This window comes from Sciurus vulgaris (genome assembly GCF_902686455.1).
Source record: "Sciurus vulgaris genome assembly, chromosome: 4".
NCBI lineage: Eukaryota > Metazoa > Chordata > Mammalia > Rodentia > Sciuridae > Sciurus > Sciurus vulgaris.
The window spans coordinates 39,866,188-39,886,156 of NC_136464.1; the positions used below are offsets into that span (position 1 = coordinate 39,866,188).

General features: G+C 32.0%; 1 protein-coding gene across 6 annotated transcripts in view; it reads right to left on the reverse strand.

The window, feature by feature from the left end:
- Nucleotides 1–19,969, reverse strand: part of KIF20B (kinesin family member 20B) — a 69,423-nt gene that overhangs the window by 37,519 nt on the left and 11,935 nt on the right. For 5 of the 6 annotated variants that reach the window (XM_079137484.1, XM_079137482.1, XM_079137479.1 and 2 more), the window contains exons 12-20: nt 19,456–19,618; nt 18,640–18,924; nt 15,466–15,605; nt 13,647–13,785; nt 12,508–12,736; nt 11,439–11,470; nt 5,742–5,892; nt 586–1,819; nt 133–271 (exon numbers count right to left, since the gene is read on the reverse strand). In XM_079137484.1, coding sequence (XP_078993610.1) covers nt 133–271; nt 586–1,819; nt 5,742–5,892; nt 11,439–11,470; nt 12,508–12,736; nt 13,647–13,785; nt 15,466–15,605; nt 18,640–18,924; nt 19,456–19,618 — 2,512 coding nt within the window. The remainder of the gene's footprint in view (nt 1–132; nt 272–585; nt 1,820–5,741; nt 5,893–11,438; nt 11,471–12,507; nt 12,737–13,646; nt 13,786–15,465; nt 15,606–18,639; nt 18,925–19,455; nt 19,619–19,969) is intronic. The other variant, XM_079137483.1, reaches the window with a different exon arrangement.

A 19,969-nucleotide genomic window follows, 5' to 3' on the forward strand; every position in this document is an offset into this window, starting at 1 on the left:
ACTGTTCTCATCATTTTAAGAAATATTATAAAGTTGATAAATGTTCTGTTAAATCATAAAATTAGTTTCTACACTTTCTATGTAAGAGAAATGATCTTCATCATTGGTCACACAACTTTTCAAATAACCTACCTCTTTCTGTACTTGCTCAATCTGCTTTTTGGCATCAGTCAGTTTCTCTTTCAGCTCAGCATAATCTTCTTCCTTCCTCTGAAGATCTGCTTTGAGATTCTGGGTAAGAGCAGAGCTTGCAAAGAGTTCCTCTTTCAATCTAAAAAACACAAGCCACTTTTCTATAGTGACACACCATTAACCACCTGGGATATCATATGAACTGGTAATAATCTTTACAAAATTACATATCTTCACAAATTTGGAATATACAAACTATGAATCAGAGAATTTTGTTATTTTTTTAATAAAGTGATCTTTGCAGATAATTTTTGCTTGTAAAGGTTTATAGGAACAGAATTCAAGTCCTTCACTTATCATACACACTATATTTGATCAGATTAAATTATGTCCATCTAATAGAAATATGAATTCTTTGTAAAATTTTCAACAGTTTAAATAATATTTACTTACTTTTCTGTCTCCTGTCTCATGGTTTCTTTTTCTTCTTCCTTTAATTGAAGTGAATGCTTCGTATCTTGCAAATTACTTGTTAATTGTATGATTTCTTCTTTCAACTTGACTTCCTTGGCACTTAAATCTTCGACGTTTTTGATAGAATCTTGAAGATTTGCTTGAAATTCCTTTAGATTTCTTTCTAGCTTTAAGATGATAGATTCCTTTTCTAAAATGTCTTGCTCTAACTTGGGTGAATGCCTACATTCATCTTTCTGAGTCTCTAAGATTGTTTCAAGTTCTTTTATTTTGGCTTCATAGCAAGCAACATCTTGTGTAAGTTCTGAAAGTGCTCTTTTTCCTTCAACTACAAGCTGTACCTGAACATCAAGACTAAAACTCTTTTCTTGCAGTTCTTCTTTCAGTTGCTTTATAAGACTTTCTCTTTCTTTTAGTAGGTCGCCTTGATTCTTCTCCTTCCTCTCCTTCATTTTAAGTTCATTGTTTTCATCCTTATAGCCTTTTACTTCTGCCTGTAATTTTTCAATTTGTTGTTCCAGTTCCTGGATCTGATGGCTTTTTTTGGAGGAGGCCTTCACTATCTCCTTACATTCTTCCCAAATAGCTTCAATACTAGAGTGGAAAGAGCTTTCCCTACTGAGTTCCTGAATACGACATTCTTTAACCTGTTTATCTAACAAAAACTCATTATCTAAAAGGTGTAACTCTGTGTTTGGCAAATTATATTCCTGAGAGCCATCTGACAGATCCCTTAGATTGAGTAAATCTATGTTTGAGATCTGGGAAATGGAATCAAATGAACGGAGTTCATCTATTTTTGTTTGCATTAATTTTATTTGTGAAACGTTGTTTGTGATGCTCCTTGTTGCAGTTTCTATCTCCTTTGATAGTTTCATGATCTTTTCCTCCTGTTCTTGATTTATTCCTTTCTGCTTATGTAATTCAGCAATTGCATTTTCATAATCTGACTGAATTTGCTGAACTTCTGTACTCAAAGTTAAACTCTTTTTTTCAGAAAAAGAAAGTTCTTGCTGCAAACTAACAATCTGTTTATTTAATTCTGTTTTTTCCTCCTTTTCATGTTTAAGTTCATTCTCAACAGTAAGTAAAAGTGTTTTCAGCTCTTCATTATTTTCTTGTAAAACTCTAATACTTTCCCCATCTCCTGAAATGGTCTGCTGCATTTCTTCACTTTTCTTTTGGTCTTCAGGGATAACTAAACCAGTAAGTCCTTTAAAAATAAGAAAATTATTATTAATCTAGCAAACTTTAACTAAAATATTACCATATAAGCCAATATTCAAACATGAAACTTATGAAAGTTAATGTTTAATGAAAACCTAAAACTATTGAAAAAAAAGGCTATATACTATAAACACATTTATAGAAAAAAATATAGTTACACAAGTTAATGCAGAGTTAGCAAAAGAGGGACAGCAAACTGATGATGGCTACCTCTAAGTAGTTACTACCAGTTTTTTTTCAGGTAACTCACCTTGTATAAGTTTCATTATTATTTAAAGTTTATACCACAAACTGTGTTACCATTATATAAGGCAGAGAAGAGGGGATCACAATGAAACACCCTAGGCAGATATCCACATCCAACTGCTTTGAAGTCATAAAGTACGATTATATCATGTAATCTACAATATTAGTGATTTACAAATTGAGTATCTTATATTTTCATAGCCAAAATCAGTGGAGAAACAGCTGAAATTCTCAGAAGTCATTTAATATAGGCTTACCCTTCACTAGCTCACCAATAAACTGCTTAATCCTATTACCATTTCTTCAGATACAAAATGGAAATAGTAATACCACCACCTAAACAAGAGTTGTTATGGAGAACGAGAAAACAATGAGATTACAACACTGTGCTTTGGATATAGTTAGCTATTAAAAGAACATGAAAATCTGCACAGAAGGGTTTGGCAAGTAAAAAATGAAAAATTTTGGGGCTGGAGAATATAGCTTAGTTGGTACAGTGCTTGCCTCCAAAGCACAAGGCCCTGGATTCAATCCCCTGCACCACCACCAAAAAAAAAAAGAGAGAGAGAGAGAGAGAGAGAGGGAGGGAGAGAAGTGTTTTGGGCCATGTACATTTCTACAATAAGGATATCTCTGTTTGCTCTACTTACTCTAAAATTAGTGCTAGGAGGTTCAAATGCAGTAATATATAAAGTAGTTAAACCTTTTTGTAAATGTTGTTCAATATTTACAGTTGGCATAGATTAAACTTTGCCCACAGTAAATGCACTACTAGCTGAAGTTTTAATTCATTACACTCATTTTGACAAATAAACCCACCTCACACAACTGTCCAATTATATATATTCCTCTAAATTTTTTGCACAGATTTTATGATTAAATCTTAAATAATACTCAATCTTTTAGACATATATTTTAGATATATAAATTTATCTGTATATTTTAATGCTTCCATACTATTTCTATTATAATAATAAGGGTCAGAAGAGTGTGTCACATCCAAGGAACTTTATTTCAAAACAGACAAGAATTTAACTCTTCCTTTTTATTTTTTTCATGCTACTTTCCTTCATGGTTTAATGTTTACATGTAAATTTTCTTCACAACATTGCTCTGTCAGACAATTCTGTATTATGCTTTTGACCTTCAATCACACCCTCACTGATCATTTATTTGCCTGTGGAATTCACCTATATTTTTATATGGTACCCTCACTAAGTAACTAGGAGACAAATTCCTCATAAAGGTCCCAGATATAACAGTAAGCACAACAGGTGCTTATCCATAAAGGCAAAAGACAGTTTTAAGGGAAACATGGCTTAAAATCTTCCTCCTTAAGAAACCTTTTACTTTCAGTTGGTAGCTGCCCACTGAATCTAAAGAGGGTATTTTTTATTTTATTTTTCTTTATAATGAGCACCTCTCCACCCCATTATTCTACACATCTCAGCTCCTTAGACTTTATTGAAACGTGTTTGTCTCTCTTAGTTATTAGACTCCAAAATTCCCTGATGGCAGACTCTCTGTATCTGATTAATCCTAAATAATAAACCTAAATGAAACAATAATCAATAAACCTAAATATTTTAAACTTAACTACATAATGTATATTCTCCTTTTCTAACTCTGAAACATATCTGCCAAAATAATCTTTGAAAATAATGTTTATATATCCTTATAAATATATGTATATATCTTTATAAACATGTTTATAAATATGTTTACAAATATATGTTTATAATCAGTAGCCTATTCTGGTTCTAGATATATGCAAAAATTCATAAATCTGACATACCCCAATTATAGTAATTTAGTTACTTTCTTATAACGGCATGTTTAAAAATTTGAGGTCCTCTCTTTAAACACTTATATACAATAGTGACTTCTAGTTTGATTGGAAAGAATTACAGAGGGTCCTTATTAAATGCAGATTCCTGGGACCACACCCCAAAGATACTGATTTGTTAAGTCTGGGGTATATTTTATATGCAATACTATGAGATCAGTACTCTAGGCATTATTTCTGGAAATTTCTTGGAAGCTGATAATCACCAATACATCTGGGATCTAAACATCAGTTGCTTCATTACAAAGCACCTATCTTGCAGCACTGCTATATGTAATTGCCCATTAAGAGCCAAATATGAAATGTCAGGTAGTTATGAGACTCAAAATTTTTAAGTTTTAGCCTGTGTCTGGCTGGGTCTTGTGCACCCTACTTGAGAGATGATATCAGCCCGTGGATGCCAAATCTGTTCCATAGAGGCAGTGGCACTTTTGAGATCATAAACACTTATTAAATTTAAATCTGCCATACTATCTGCAAATTAAAGGTTCTATCTTCCTGTAAGCTAACCACAATTGAAGTTGTGAGCTAAATAAAGGAAACATATAAGCATTTCTGAGGGTTTTCAAACACTATTATACACAGTGGAGGAAAACAAGTAGTTATTCTTAAGATTTTTTCAATCCTATAACTCCTTTTGATAAATTAAAATTCCCTAGCCCTCTCAATATACTGATTTGTAGCTGGGCCCCAGTGGTGCACACCTGCAATTTCTGGGTTCAATCCCTGATACCAAAAAAAAAAAAAAAAAAAAAAAATACTGATTTGGCCCCAGTGAGAGAATGCCCTCAGTGAAGAATCATTGCATAATGTAGGAATTTCACCTCCCTATCACATCCAAGAATTTATCCAGTTTCACTTTCAGGAGTGTATCCACCAAAAATAAACTTTAATTTTTAATTTTTCAAATATAATTCATATTCTTTTTGTTTATCCAATTGTCTAAATGTTCTTGGGCAGCGATAATCATATAATCCCATTATGAGAACCCAAGAATACTTTTCTTTAATATAGACTAATTTTAAAAGTTCATTGAACAAAGTTTTATTATAATTTACATTGTCTCTCCAGCCTCAAAGAGGAAGGGGAAAAATGTAGCATTACCCTCAGCTGAGATACACAGGATAATAGACGGGGACTCATTATAAAGAAAACAAATTTAAAAATACACTATTTGGATTGAGTGGGCAGCTACCAACTACAAGTAAAAGGTTTCTTAAAGAGGAGAATTCCAAGTCAAGCCTCCCTTGTAACTGTCTTTTGTCCTTATGAATAAGCACTTCTGGAGTACTTATCCATAAAAGAATTGAGAATTATCTTCCAAAATTCAACCACAACTTTGTGGTATAGCCTCACTTTCTTAAAAACAACTGTTAACTATTTTTTCATCAGACTGTCTCCTAGCATCTTAGTAAAATACATTTGTTTGGCAATATTTAGTTCAAAGTTTTACTGTCAAGTATCCTTTTTCTCCAAATGAATAAAGAATGCAAAGAAAGAAAACAATGTAAAGAGATTTGGGGAGAAATAGGGACTGTATTTATGAAAGTAATTTTTAATATTATGAACAGTGAAAAAGTTACAGGTGTGCAAAACAAAGTGATAAAAACATAGTATCTAAAAACATTAATTTAAAGAAAAGATAGCATTAAATATACTTATCCTCTAGTTTATGTTTACATAAAAATTCATGATATTTAGATTTTCTTGAGATTTTTCTTTAGACAAGTAAATTTTCCACTTATAGCTTTTCTATCTACTGATTTAGGAATTAGATTTCTTAAAAGCCTCCTGCTGACATTTAAAGTAGCAGTACCTTTCTTTGCTGGTGGTTCATCTTGTTGAAGTTGGTTTTCACGTAATCTTTTTCTTTGTGCACAGGTTTTAGCTGCAGTGTCCTTAGGCATTTCAACTGCTTCATTACAAGTCAATTTATTGTTTATTAAAAAAGATGTACCAGCCTCATCCTAAAGCAAAATTAATTAAATATAATTCACATACAGAAAGCGAAAATAAATATTAAAACTACATAAATTACCTCTTAAGAGTGTGCCATAAAAATTTTATTTTCAATTTTGTTGAAACATTTTCTATATTATTTCTTGTTTCACCCTAAAATAACTTATGGCTCTGGCAAACAAGTAACATTTGGGGATGACCAGAGGACTCTACGAACACTTATTCCTAAAGTCACATTTGAAATGTACTGTGAAAAGAAAAATATGAAAGCACTGAAAAAGTTGTTTCTTATACTTTAATTCAAACCTCAAGGTTTCACTCTTGAAATTCAACAATTATTTTGTTTTATAACCAAAACCTCTTAAGTAATATTGTCCTAACTTGGAGAACTCCCAGAAAAATAGTTTTAACCTAAGCTTTTAGCCTATGTATAGTCATAAGATACACAGTCTACACACAGTTTTAAAACTGCACTTCGAGATCACTTAGGTTTTTATGTATTTTACGGCAAAGAATACACTCCCTAAAAAAGACTAACAGAAAGAGTATAATATGGACTCATCCAGAAAGAGGAAGAATATCTCAGCAGTGTTGAGCAAGTCTAAAAAGTAATCAAGGGATTGAAATGGCAAAGAATCATACCAATCTACTTTGGGAAAAAGTGTAATAAAACAGAATATGCCATCTTACATCATTAAAATCAGCAAATGTCTTATTCCCAGGAGAGACAAAATAACCTCCAAGCTTTTTTAACTAGTCCATTGGTGTTACCAACACATGACAAAATCCTGGGACAGAAAACTGAACCTTTGAAAGAGTTCCATTAATAGGTCTAAGTTGTCTCCTCCCCAACTCAAGGTACCTATAATAACGTGGTCACCCTCCCTGCCCCCACTTTAGACTGCACAATTTACAACAAAAATCTATCTTCCAAAAGTCAGTTATTGAAAGGGGGGGTTTTCTGCTCATGAGATATGCTTAGAGAGAAAAAACTATGAAGAAACATTTTTTAAAGGAATCTATCCATCCATACATCTACCTACCTACCTATTTATTTATTTATTCATTCATTCATTGCAGTATTGAGGATTGAACCCAGGGTATCAGACATGCTAGGTAGGTGCTCTAGCACTGAGCTATATCCTCGGCTCTCAGAACCATCATTCAGAACAAAATAATCCTTTTCATTAATGAAGTCTACTTCACAACAAGCTCTGGTATAGTGACCCCTGATCAACAGTTAATTAGTACAGTCAGGTAAGTTTCAAATTACTTTGCATTTGTTTATATATTTATGTAAAAACTGAGCACATTGGGAGCTGGGGTTGTAGCTCAGTCGTAGAGTACTTGTTTAGCACCTGTGAGGCACTGGGTTCAATCCTCAGCATCATATAAAAATAAATTTCAAAAATAAAGGTATTGTATTCATCTACAACTAAAAAATATTTTTAAAAAACTGAGCACACTGTTTGAAATTAGTTGATAAAACAAGGTTAGAACCTATCTTATTAAGTATTTATAAGCAGGGACAAATTAAACTAGGAATAATGATTATCATTTTTCACCATTACTTATTTAAATATTGCTAACACATTGTGGTATACAAATATACTACAGAAATAAACATAATTCCATGTGAAATTACCAACAATTTTTTTTTAAGCTGTGGCCACCATAAGTAATCTATCTCTGGCATTCCTTTCTCTTATTTTTTATTTTCCTTCACTGAATCAAAGAGCAGACTTTAAAATACATAAAAACCAAGATGAAAAAAATCAGAGCAAAATCATGTAGTAAGGAACCAAATAAAATTGGTAAGTGCCTGGAGTCCCAGCAATTAAGTTACCAGAAAAGATCAGACCCCAAGTCCCAAATGCCTTACTTCCCTTATTTCACCAATCAATTTTCTTTTCCTTAATCTCTACCACCACTACCCTAAACCAAAATCCTCATCAACTATCATTTGAACTCTTCCAACAGGTAGCTAAATGATCTCTGTCTCCAATCTTAAACTCATCTCAATCCATCTGCCACATTTCCAAAAATATATTTTAAAAATAATAAATAATGCTTAAAATAACCCCTCACTGCCTAGAAAATAAAACCGAAATCCTTTAATGCACTACTCAAGGTCTTCTACTGCACACTGCACTATTGTGTTTATACTTTATCTCTCTTACGGGAGGGGAAATCATTAAGAGGAGTAATTTTCATTAATCTGTATATTTCCCATAATCTAGCACAGTACCTGGTATACAATAGATAACAAGTATTCTTGCCTGAATTAAATCATTTTTTGTCTCTCATCCCTATTCCTCCACCTTATTAAAAGGGCTATTTTTCCCAGTTCACATTCAGAAAAGTTAACACACTGAATAATGTATCTAACTACCAATAGAAAGGACTGCCACTAGAGATAAGACAATATTCATCTAGAATGCTCCCATTTGCCAGATGTGCCTATAATTCCAGTGACCCAGGAGGCTAGGGCAGGAGGATGGTTAAGTTATAGGCCAGCCTCAATAACTTAGTGAGATGCTCAACAACTTATCAAGACCCTGTCTCAAAATATAAAATGAAAAGGACTAGGGTGTAGCTCAGTGATAATGGGTTCCTGGGTTTAACCCCTCGTACAAAAAAGAAGGAAGGAAGGCAGACGGGAAGGAAGGAGAAAGGAAAGAGCGGAGGGAGAAGGGGAAAGAAAAGAAGAATGCTCCCCATTTATCCCTGCAATATCAAAATCCAACTGGACTGGGTGTGCAGTTCAGTGACAGAGCACTTGTCTAGCATGCATATAGCTCTGGGTTCAAGCCCAGCACCATAAAAAAGAAAACAAAAAAATTTTAAAGCCCATTTAATTTCCAGATGATTCAAAGAATGTTGGTGGGTTTAGGAGTCTGACAGGATACAAAGGAGCATCAACTGTTAGATCTTACAAGCTACCACTCTTACCTCTTCTGGTCACAGAACAAACATACAAAAACATATTGAAACAAAGAGGAAATGGTTAGCTATTAATTTATTCAACCACCTGGGATAATATGAGATCTGAAGTCATTAAGGTGCTAGGGACCCTACAGAAGTATCCTTTGTTCACATACTGTACACTGGTTGAGTCATAGCCCATATTTTAAAACATTAAATAATTTCTGATATACACTTATATGGTATGATTATTACATATATCTTACCATTTCTACATCTAAAAATAATTTGAAGAACCTTATAATATGGAAAAAAGGAAACAGGGAAAGAAGGAGAGGGAGAAAAAGAAAGTCAAAAGTCATTTTTCTTAAAAAAAAAAAAATTAAAGGACGGGCTGATTATCTTAGACTGAATCAAATGAATATGGAATCACATAAATTTCTATTTATGAAAGGCTAAAAACCTTTAAAGGCTTTACATGTCACAGTATATAATGTAACTTTTTAAAGAAAATATTCTTGGTAATAAGCATATGAAAAACAATGCATATTAAAACAAACTTTTAAGGGGAAAAAAAAAAACAACCTAATCCTACTGAATTTCATGTTATAGTTCCCTGATCATTAAAATCTGTTATCTAAGTACATTCAAGTTCCTTTTGTCTCAGAGTTCCCCTTTCAACTATCTGAGGTTTAAATTTCCAAGGTTTTCATATTCTTTTCCTCTTCGGTGCAAAACACTGTTAGCAGTTATGAGATGTTATGTTCAAAAAGATCAAATGCCCTCCTCTAAATTCTCAAAAATTTGAATTTACACAATAGTAAATTTAATTCAATCTCAGCATAAGCAATTCAACATTGTTAATACAAGAGTCTTGGTTGCATAAATTTTTTTAAATTATTTTACCTTCAACAAAAACATGAGCTTTTAATCTAATAACAGCTATTTTTATAAAGCAAAGTTAAATTCTTACACTGCCGTTAAATATATTTTCCTTATAAGGAAAATTTGTTGGTAGTATCTCTTTTTGATTAATTTTATATACCAATTCTTCTTTGATTCTGCACAATTTTTTTGTTTGCAAAGAAGAAAAATAGCAATGTTTAGTGAAAAAAATGTTAGGGTATCTAGAATGCAAACATGATACAGTTTTAAAATTTCTTGAAGTTAAAGGATTAAATAAAAATAATAGCAACACACTATAACATAATTGTCATTATGATCTTGTTTTTGTATCCAAAGAAAAGAGAAGTAATATGGCATATTAGGTAAGAGGAATCTGGAACCAGATTATCTGGTTCCTAGATTCTTCACCTTCAGTTTGATCACCCTAGGCAAGTCATTTACTCTCTCTATAAAAATAAGCAGTGCAGTGGCACACACCTATAATCCCAGGAGCTTGGGAGGCTGAGTCAGGAAAATCAAAGTTCAAAGTCAGCCTCAGCAACTTCGTAATGCCCTAAGCAATTCAATGGGACACTGTCTCAAAATAAAAAATTAAAAATGGCTGAGGATATGGCTTAGTGGTTAGGCACCACTGGGTTCAACCCCTAGTACCAAAATAAATAAATAAATACATAAATAAATAACATATCTACCTCAGAATTCTGAGATTTGAATGAGTTAATATATATTTTTTAAAAGATGTCCAGAAAATAGTTAAGTGCCCTATAAATTTAAATACATATAAAACAAAAGTTTGTAAGAGCTACCAATCTACTTGCTGATTTTGTTTTGTTTTAATTTAGAAGAAAGATTATGGGAACTCCTTTCTTTGCTATTTTACACACTTTAATATGATTTAACTTTTACAACTAGAATCTACTATTTCATAACTAGAAAAATAAAGAAAAAGATAAAGAATTGTCTAGATAGCTATAATGTCTTCCCCTACATTATTGTGGTTATTTCTTTAAATTTTAAATTTTGAACCATTTATATTCAATATCTTAAAATATTCAGCTCTTTAGAAGAATAAATTTAAGTTAAAATAAGAAGATGTGTGCCAAAGAAGAGTAAGAAAAGTAACAGGTTTAGAGTTCTAAATTCACAACACTTCCATAGACACCTGAAATTTCATTTTATAGATCTGAAAAAGTCAAATCCACCCTCAACCACTTGGGGTGAATATGTGATGTATAGTCATTACAGTGCAGAGGACCCTCCAGAAGTAACTTTCATTCATATTCTGTATACTGGTCAGGCTTTATCCTATATTTTAAAATAGTAATTTTAGAGAAAAATAAACACAATTTAAATATATCTAAGCAATGTCATATGCCTAATGAATGACACCTATACATGCAATATAGAATTATTTCAAGATATCTTTTAAGGAAAGAAACAAGACAAAGAACTATAATCCCATTTGTATAAAAATTTTTAAAAGGAGTAAATTTGTGTGTGTGTACTCTACATATGTATAAATCTTCTAGAACATTTGAACAAACTTTTTACTGACCATCACTGAAAAGAGGCAGAAAGGCGAAGGCACTTACACTTTTCATTTTTTTCCTCAACTACATTTACTCCTTTTTAAAAATTATTTTTATAATAAACATACAAGGTCCTAATTCATGGTCCTTCATTTACTTTAAGTTCCTTATCAAAACAAAGATTAAAATATTACCTTATTAGACATCTCAAGTTCTTGAACCAATTCTGAAAAAATAAAGAATATTTAAACATCTAAGCATCTAAAAAACTATTAAACATTCTGAACAACTATGAAACATGAGCTGCTATAGTGTATTATATTCAGGAAAAAGAACTTTTGACAGCATTAGAAGGGCATAATACTCATCTGATAATTCAACCACAAGAGGTTAATATATTAAAAAAGCCACTTGGAAAACTTTGAGCAGTCAGGTGTGGTGGTGCACACTTGTAATCCCAGCAACTTGGGAGGCTGAGACAAGAGGATTGAAAATTCAAAGTTAGCCTCTGCAACTTAGCAAGACCTGTGTCAAAATAAAAAAGAGCTGGGGATGTAGCTCAGTGGTTGAGTAACCGTGCATTTAATTTCCAGTAATACAAGAAGAAAAATAAAATAAACAAAAAAACACCTGAGTGCGAAATTTAGTGACACGTGCTAAAGAGTAAAGGAATAGCAAAACATCAGAGAAATGGAGCAAGTTCCTTTTTGGTCCACGTCAAAAAGCAGAGGCACCACTGACCTGCTATCTCCTATCTACCTTGTTTTACACAGAAAATGGTGGAGTATTTGATCTCTAGTAAAACTCAGATGGCATCAACAATAATACATACATATAAATACATATAATCCTTCAAAGATAAAGCATGAATCTAAAAGACTACTTTAAACCACTCTACCAAATTTTTAAGCCCATAGCAGAATCTTCCTAACAGAAGAATAAAATTTACACCTTTACAATTTCCTAAGGGATTTCTTTAATGTATTTATAAAATGAGTACTTTGTTTTTCTTTTAGGGCTTTTTTTTTTTTTTACTTGTTTTGTTTTCAGAAGTTTTTTCTAATACTATTAGTCTAAAAATAAATGAAAGCAAAGCTCATTTTTAACCACAGCAATACAAATGGTAAAAATATTAAAATATGCTACCTTCATCAAATAATTTTCTGGTCACTATGGTAAATAAGCTGCATAAATAGCATACTGACCAACTATACTTTTTATGTGTTTATACTGTCTAAATAGAGGTAAAATACATCCACTTACCATTTTCTCTTTTTAATAGCTCTTCTTGGGCTTTGATTAATTCTTCCTTGGTTTTAGCTAATTCAGCTTTAACTTGATTAAACTTTAGCTGCAAACAAGCAATAGCTTCCTGGGGATCAGCAAGAGATGCAATGTATAAGTGAGCGATTTCAGCCTGTTTCTTAATATCAGTGACATCATCTTGAAGAGAATCAATAATATCTTCAAGTCTTACAGAATTATGTGCTTCCTAAAAATAGCAAAAACCACATGTCTAACATTAACAGCGAGTTTAACCTTTACATGTGGTACTATTTGACTTAGTTTTAAAAACAGCAAAAAATTCACAACCTGAAATTACTTAAAACAAATTATATGGAAGCATCCCCAATTATGAAAAATTGGAGTTTCAGAATTCATTTTCTATCATATAGAATATGAATCATATTTCCTCATAGAAATGTCATTAACTGCATTAAGAGAACAATTATGATTACCTAGCTCAGAAAGTTTCACTTACAAAATCAGTTTTCTTACAAAATGTTTTTATCCTCCATTTTCACAACTCACCCCCCATCCCACCATGTCTAATATAGTGGTTTGATAATATAGTGATTTGAAAACAAGAGCCTGGACATCACTGTCCCAGGCTCTTGAACTGAGTAAGGGTGGGGTTGAGGTACAGGGTGTCAATCAATTTCAACTTCAGAGGAAGCAGCAGAAAAGGATAATTTTCCTTAAAAGTACAGAATGGTGGTTACCTACAAAGGGCCACCCTTTTTACATATAAATTTTTTTTAAATCAAAGCAATGAATAAATGATCCCTTAGTTGTTCCCTTACACCTTTCTAGGAGTATTCCATAATCAGTCGAAAAAGAATCTTACCTACTTACAATCAATACAATGATTCAAGTAAAAAAAAAAAAAAAAAAAAAAAATGGTAGATTTAATAGATATAAATTCTTCCTAATTCAAACGGTATATTTAAAGTATTGTGCTTACATTTCTAATAAAACATGCCTAATTACAATAAAGCTATATTACTGTAAATATTGTCTTAATTCTAAACTACATTAACAGTCTTCATCATTGATGTGGTTTACTAAATCTTTGCACCAAAACCTCAATAGATAATTTTAATATATATCAAGTAACATACTTCAGTTTCAACTTTCATGACACAAACTCCATTCGTTGGTTCATCATGGATATCACATTTACCAATCAAATCCTTGAAGATAGCCAAACGACATTCAGCATTTTCTTCTAATATCTCTCTTTCCTGAAGGAGTGTTTCCCTTCATAACACAAATTAATTCCATTAAGAAACAAAAAGGCAATACTTTGTCTTAAACTTCTAAAGTTAAGTATATTACACATTAAAAGCAAATTTAAATAATCATGTGTTGGAATTAGTAACACCAACTTCGAACTTTGTATAAAGAAAACTAAAATTTTTACAACTGTGGTATTTTTTTTACATCTGTTCCTATGAGAACTACTGGTCTATGATTTTGCATTCTTATAACTGCTTTGCCATTTTTAAAAAGGAAGATTTTGTGGCTGGCCACAGTGATGCAATCCTTTGTAATGACTTGGGAGGCTGAGGTAGGAGGTCAAAAGTTCCAGTCCAGCCTCAGTAATTTAGTAAAACACTCAGGAATTTAGTAAGACCCTATCTCAAAATAAAAAATAAGTAGGGCTGGGGATGTAGCTTAGTGGTAATCCCACTCCACCCTCCCAGTTTCAATACCATGTACCAAAAACCAAAAAAAAAACAACAACAAAAATCAAGATTTTGTGTTTATAATATGAACCAGGAACACATCTTCTATGTGCTGGAAAAGCTTCCATAAACATCAGTATCATTCTTCCCAGAACATTAGTAGATTCACTAGTAAAGGCATCTGGGCTTAATAATTTCTCTGTGGGAAGGTTTTGAACGCATAGTTTTATATTCCTTATTGGTCTAGAACTGTTTGGATGTTCTGTTTTATTATCTTTTGGTGGGTTATATTTTCTGAGGAATTTATGCAGTCTGTCTAAATTTTAAAATTCACTGACAAAGTTGTACTGTTCTCTTAATGTATGTAATGGCTCTAATGATACTTATTCTAATTTCCTCACATTGACCATTTTTCTACCTCTTATCTCTTGATCAAGACCTTGCCAAGAATTATCACATTTCATTAGTCTTTTAAAAGACCAATGTTAACTTTATTGATACTACATTGTAATTTGTTTTCCAACTCATTAATTTCTACCTTTAGAGTTAACAAAGTCTTCCTCATATTTTAGCCTTAACATGATCTTTTAATCTAATTTCCATGAGAGTTATTATTAGTTCCTTGATTTGAGGACTTTTTATGGTCTAATACATACATTTAAGTTTCAGAGCATAACTGGGTAAGTTTAACTATTCACTGAGATTTTCTCTTTATTTGCATTTAATCTAAAATTTGAGATTTTTTAGTTATCTTATCATCATGAATTTATACCTTTAAACATTAAAAGCAAAACAAATTTCTACATTGTCTCCATATTTTGGAGTTCACTGATGTTTACTTCAGTGCAATCGAAAGTGTGTATTCTGCAGTGATTTGTCCTATGTTGTATATAGCTCAAATAAAGTTTACTAGTTGGGCCCAACAGCACATGCCTGTAATCCCAGTGACTGGGGAGGCTGAGGCAGGAGAACTGCAAGTTCAAAGGCAACCTCAGCAACTTAGCAAGGCCCTCCGCAACTTAGTGAGAACCTGTCTCAAGATAAAAAATAAAAAGGGCTAGGGATGTGGCTCAGTGGCTAAGCACCCTTGGGTTCACTCCCTGTTACCAAAAACATAAAATTTACTAATCATGGTGTTCAGACAAAAAATATTCAGAAACCGCCCATTATAAAACAAGAAAATAAGTTTAAAAAACTAAACAAGTAAATAAAATCTTCAATTTTGTGCCAAGTCATGAAAGAAATAACTTACTTAAAGTCAGCTTCCCGTTGAGCCCAATATTGAGTAAACTCCTGGGTAACTTCTTCTCGAATTTTAAATTCCAATGTTAGCTTTTCTTTTTTTTCACTTATTAGCCTTTTTTTCAAGTCTTCTATTAAATCCAAAAGTTTCTAAAACATTTAAATATTGAAATTCTTAGAAAAGCATATCAAGAGAAATACCTTCAAAATGTTCAAAGATAAAATTATTTTCATTTAGTCAATTATAAATATACATCCTTCTAATAGTGCTAATATTCTCACTGAAAATTGTACATTTGCAGGAATTCATTAATCTGAAAAATCAAGTGGACTTCTCTGCATTTCAGAAACAGATTTATGGAAAAAATAAAATTATGATAACTCAAAGGTCTCTCTAGTTGTACTAAGAGAAAAAGTAATGCAAGATCTGAGCATGTATTATCCTTCAGGAACTATGTTGGAGAGTTCTATTTCATCCACATTTCACAGGTGGGGAAAGGACTAGATCTATCGTAAATGCTAAAGTTGCGTTTGTTATATTGTGTGGACATACAAATATGTAATAGTTAATTACACCAATATGTATAATTATAATGCATCAATTAAAATTTTAAATAAAAAGGTAAAAAATTTTTAATAATAAAATGGAAGTATCCTATCAAAGTCTAAAGACCAAGTGCTATACAGAATAAAGAAATTGTGGGCTGAGATTGTAGCTCAGTGGTAGAGTGCTTGCCTAGTATGTGTGAGGAGCTGGGTTAAATTCTCAGCACCACATACAAAAAAATAAATAAAGACTCATCAACAATAAAATATTTTAAAAAAAGAAACTGCTAAAAATACCCACTTTCCAAACATAAAAAGACATTACAAAACATCATCTTCCTAGGTTTTTAGACTATCCAGATATAAGTAACAACTCTGTAGCCTTTGAAAACACATATAATCATGTAATAAACAGTGAACAAAATGAAGTAGTCATCACTTAATATGGCAGGTATAGATTAATAAAATAAGTTACAGAACTAAGAAAAACACCTGATACTCTTTTTTAACATTTCTGATTAAATTTCTCAGTAACAAATTAACCAATAAACTCTCTTAGAGCTTACAGATCTTTCATTGTCTCAACTTTATATTTCAAAGCATTTCTACAGACATACTGACTTTGAAATTCTACTCCTAAGAACTTACACTGAGCAAATAATGATATAGCCCAGTGTTTTAGCCTGTAAGAAGGCTCATCCCACTGGTGGTGTTTGTAGTAATTCAGTTTTATTTAAATGAAGTGAAACCCAAGTCAAGAGCCAAACTTGAAGGATTAATTCAATTATGCTACTGTCATACAGAAATACCATAATTAGTAATAAAGGCCTATAGTAGTAATTTATACTTTTCAATTTTTATTTTTGGTACTGGGGATTGAACCCAGGGGTACTTTACTACTGAGATATATTCAAGAACCTCCAAACCAATTTTTTGAGAAAGGGTCTTGCTAAGTTGCCCCGGCTGGCCATAAACTTGTGATTCTCCTGTCTCAACATCCAGGGTTACTGGGATTGCAGGTGTGACTACCACTTCTGGCCACTTTTTTAATTTCTGATAATTGATCCCAGAGCCTCAGGCATGTTAGAGAAACACTCTACCACTGAGATACATCCCCAGTCCAGCCATAACTTTTTTATATATATATATATATTTTTTTTTTTTCAGTTATAGATGGACCTTTATTTTATTTATTTTTATGCGGTGCCAAGGATCAAATGCAGTGCCTCATGCATGCTAGGCAAGTGCCCTACCACTGAGCTACAACCCCAGTCTCACAACTTATTTTTAAATGAAGAAAATCAGGTTACAAAACAGTAATGTATACCACTATTCACATGAGTAGCAGATTAGAGAACTTTATACATAATTTTCTTTTATTACATTCTCCTATTAATATACTAGTACTTTAAAATGTTTAAATAACCACACACTGTCCCACTGTTTAAAACAATAAACTCTAAGGAAAAAAATGCTAAGAATTGGGGAACAAATGTGGGCATACTTAAATTATTTTAATAATTTCCAACAATTGTCAATGCTATTTTAGAAATGACTAAAGAAACATAACTCAAAGGGCTGGGGGGAGATAGCTCAGCTGGTAGAGTGCTTGCCTTGCAAGCACAAGGCCCTGAGTTTGATCCCCAGTACTGCAAAAATGAAAAAAAAGAAAGAAAGAAAAAAAGAAAGAAACATAACTCAAAAGTTATATTCTAAGTTAAGTCATAGATAAAAACAAAGTGGCTATAAAGGACATATTCATTTACCACTGGAAAAATGTCAAGATGGATGGTATGATAGATTATTTTACTACCTTAATGTTAAATTTCTTGGTCATGTAAATGGTCTTATCATCATGAGGAAATGTCTATGTTCTCAGGAAATACCTTATTTAATGTCTATGTTCTCAGGAAATACCTCATGAAATCTGAAATATTTAGTTTTAAGGTATCTTTATGGATGTATATTATTTTCAAACAGTATAAGTCAACAAAAAATTTTTAATCAAATTGCATTCTACTGTCTTAAAACAAATAATTTTTTTTAAAAAAAAGGAAAGAAAATGTGTATCTACATACCCAAAACAAATGGCAAATTCAGGTATTAAGCATTACATCAGTGTTTCTATAGGTTTGAAGTTTTTCAAAAAATAAAATGGAGATATAAAAATTTTAGTGTATTCCTGAAAAAGAAATGGAAGAATGGCACACACCTATCGACCGAGATACCCATATGGCTGAGGCAGAAGGATCACTTGAATCCAGGAATTCACAGCCAGCCTGGGCAACATAGAGACTCTGTCTCCAAAAGAAAAAAAAACCTAGCATGGTGGCTCACACCTGCAATCCCACCTACTGTAAGTAATTCCAGCTATTCAAGAAGCTGAGTCAGGACCATCACAATTTCAAGGCCATTTAGAGAGATACCCAACACTCTCCTGACCCCATCTCAAAATTAAAAATTAAAATGTGGATTCAGGATACAGCTCAGTAGCACAGCACTTCTGAGTTCAATATCCAGTATCAAACAGATAGATTTTAAAAAAGAAACCGAATAAATAAGGAAAAAAAAAAAAAAAAAAGGGAAGAGAGACTTAAGAACTGTTAACATTAGATTCATAGAAATTCTTAATACATACACTTTTCTCCTCATGGCTAATGAGAACCGTGTCTTCCTCTAATGTTTTATCTAGATTTTCATCAATAAGTTCAGTTTCAACATTTTGTTTTTCTTCAGTTTTTTCTAGATCCTCAAGTAAGTCTTCATCTTCAACTAGATCTTCTAGACTATTGTCCCAGGAAATGGTGGTTCTTTTTACATTTGATATTTTATTATCCAAATTTTTGTCTAATGATTCATCTTGAGATTTGATGGGTCCAAAAGATTTCTCTTGAGAAGAATTCAAAACATCTGGAACACAAACCTGTTAAAATATCCAATGTGACTTTAACAAAAAAAAAAAGCAAGAAATATCCACTAAAAATTAATTTTATAAATTCAAATCAAATGATAACTTGTTACAGCTCCGCAAACAAATAAAAAGAAATCAGCATCCTTAAATGAAGATTCTATTTAGAAAAACCAACTTACACGTGAAAACTACAGGTAAATCTACCTTTCTAAGTTCTGAGCAATATTTCTAACAAAAGCATTTCTGATTACCTAGCACTAAGTGAACAAGATGAATGGCAGAATAGATAACTAATTCCAACAATACTCATTAATTTATGCTTATAATTAACACTTATTACTAAAGGTCATTTTAGTTTTTACAAGGACAACTTTAAATCTTTTCCCATGTCTTCATACTGGGTCAAATATTTACATTTTTACTTTCAAGTTATGTCCTAGGCTTAAAGTAATAAATGCAAAATATTTATTTCAAAGAAAATTGTTCATATTCTAATAGTAAGAGATGGCTTCATAAATTTTACAGCAATCTGAATATATTTACCTTTTGTGCAATGGCTGAGAACTTCAATACATTGAGTGTTTCATCATAGGCAAAACAACACTGGCTGATATTGACAATCATACATATTTTCCCTTTACCATTAAAAAAACTTTGAAAATAGTGGGTCAGTTTACTTTCCCGGAAAGGCACATGCTGTTGAAACCTATGGAAAATTTTTTCAAAGAACTAAATTAAAATAAATCTCATAAAGTCAGGATGTTGATGAATTTTACAAAGAAATAACTAAGCCACCTACCATGGATATAAACTTCAGGTCAGTGAATAATTCTACCAGTAACACTGTAATAGTTCTTCTGTTTTCTTTAAATAATACTACTAACAAAAAATACTAACAATAACTGACTAGCCAAAAAGTAAATAAAACCATATTTAACTGAGTTACATCCTCCAATGTAGTTCTACAATAGATGTCATAAAACACCTTTCTAGATGGTGAGGAGACTGATTTACCATTGACTCATTTTCAAAATGCTAATTAAAGCAAAAATCTATC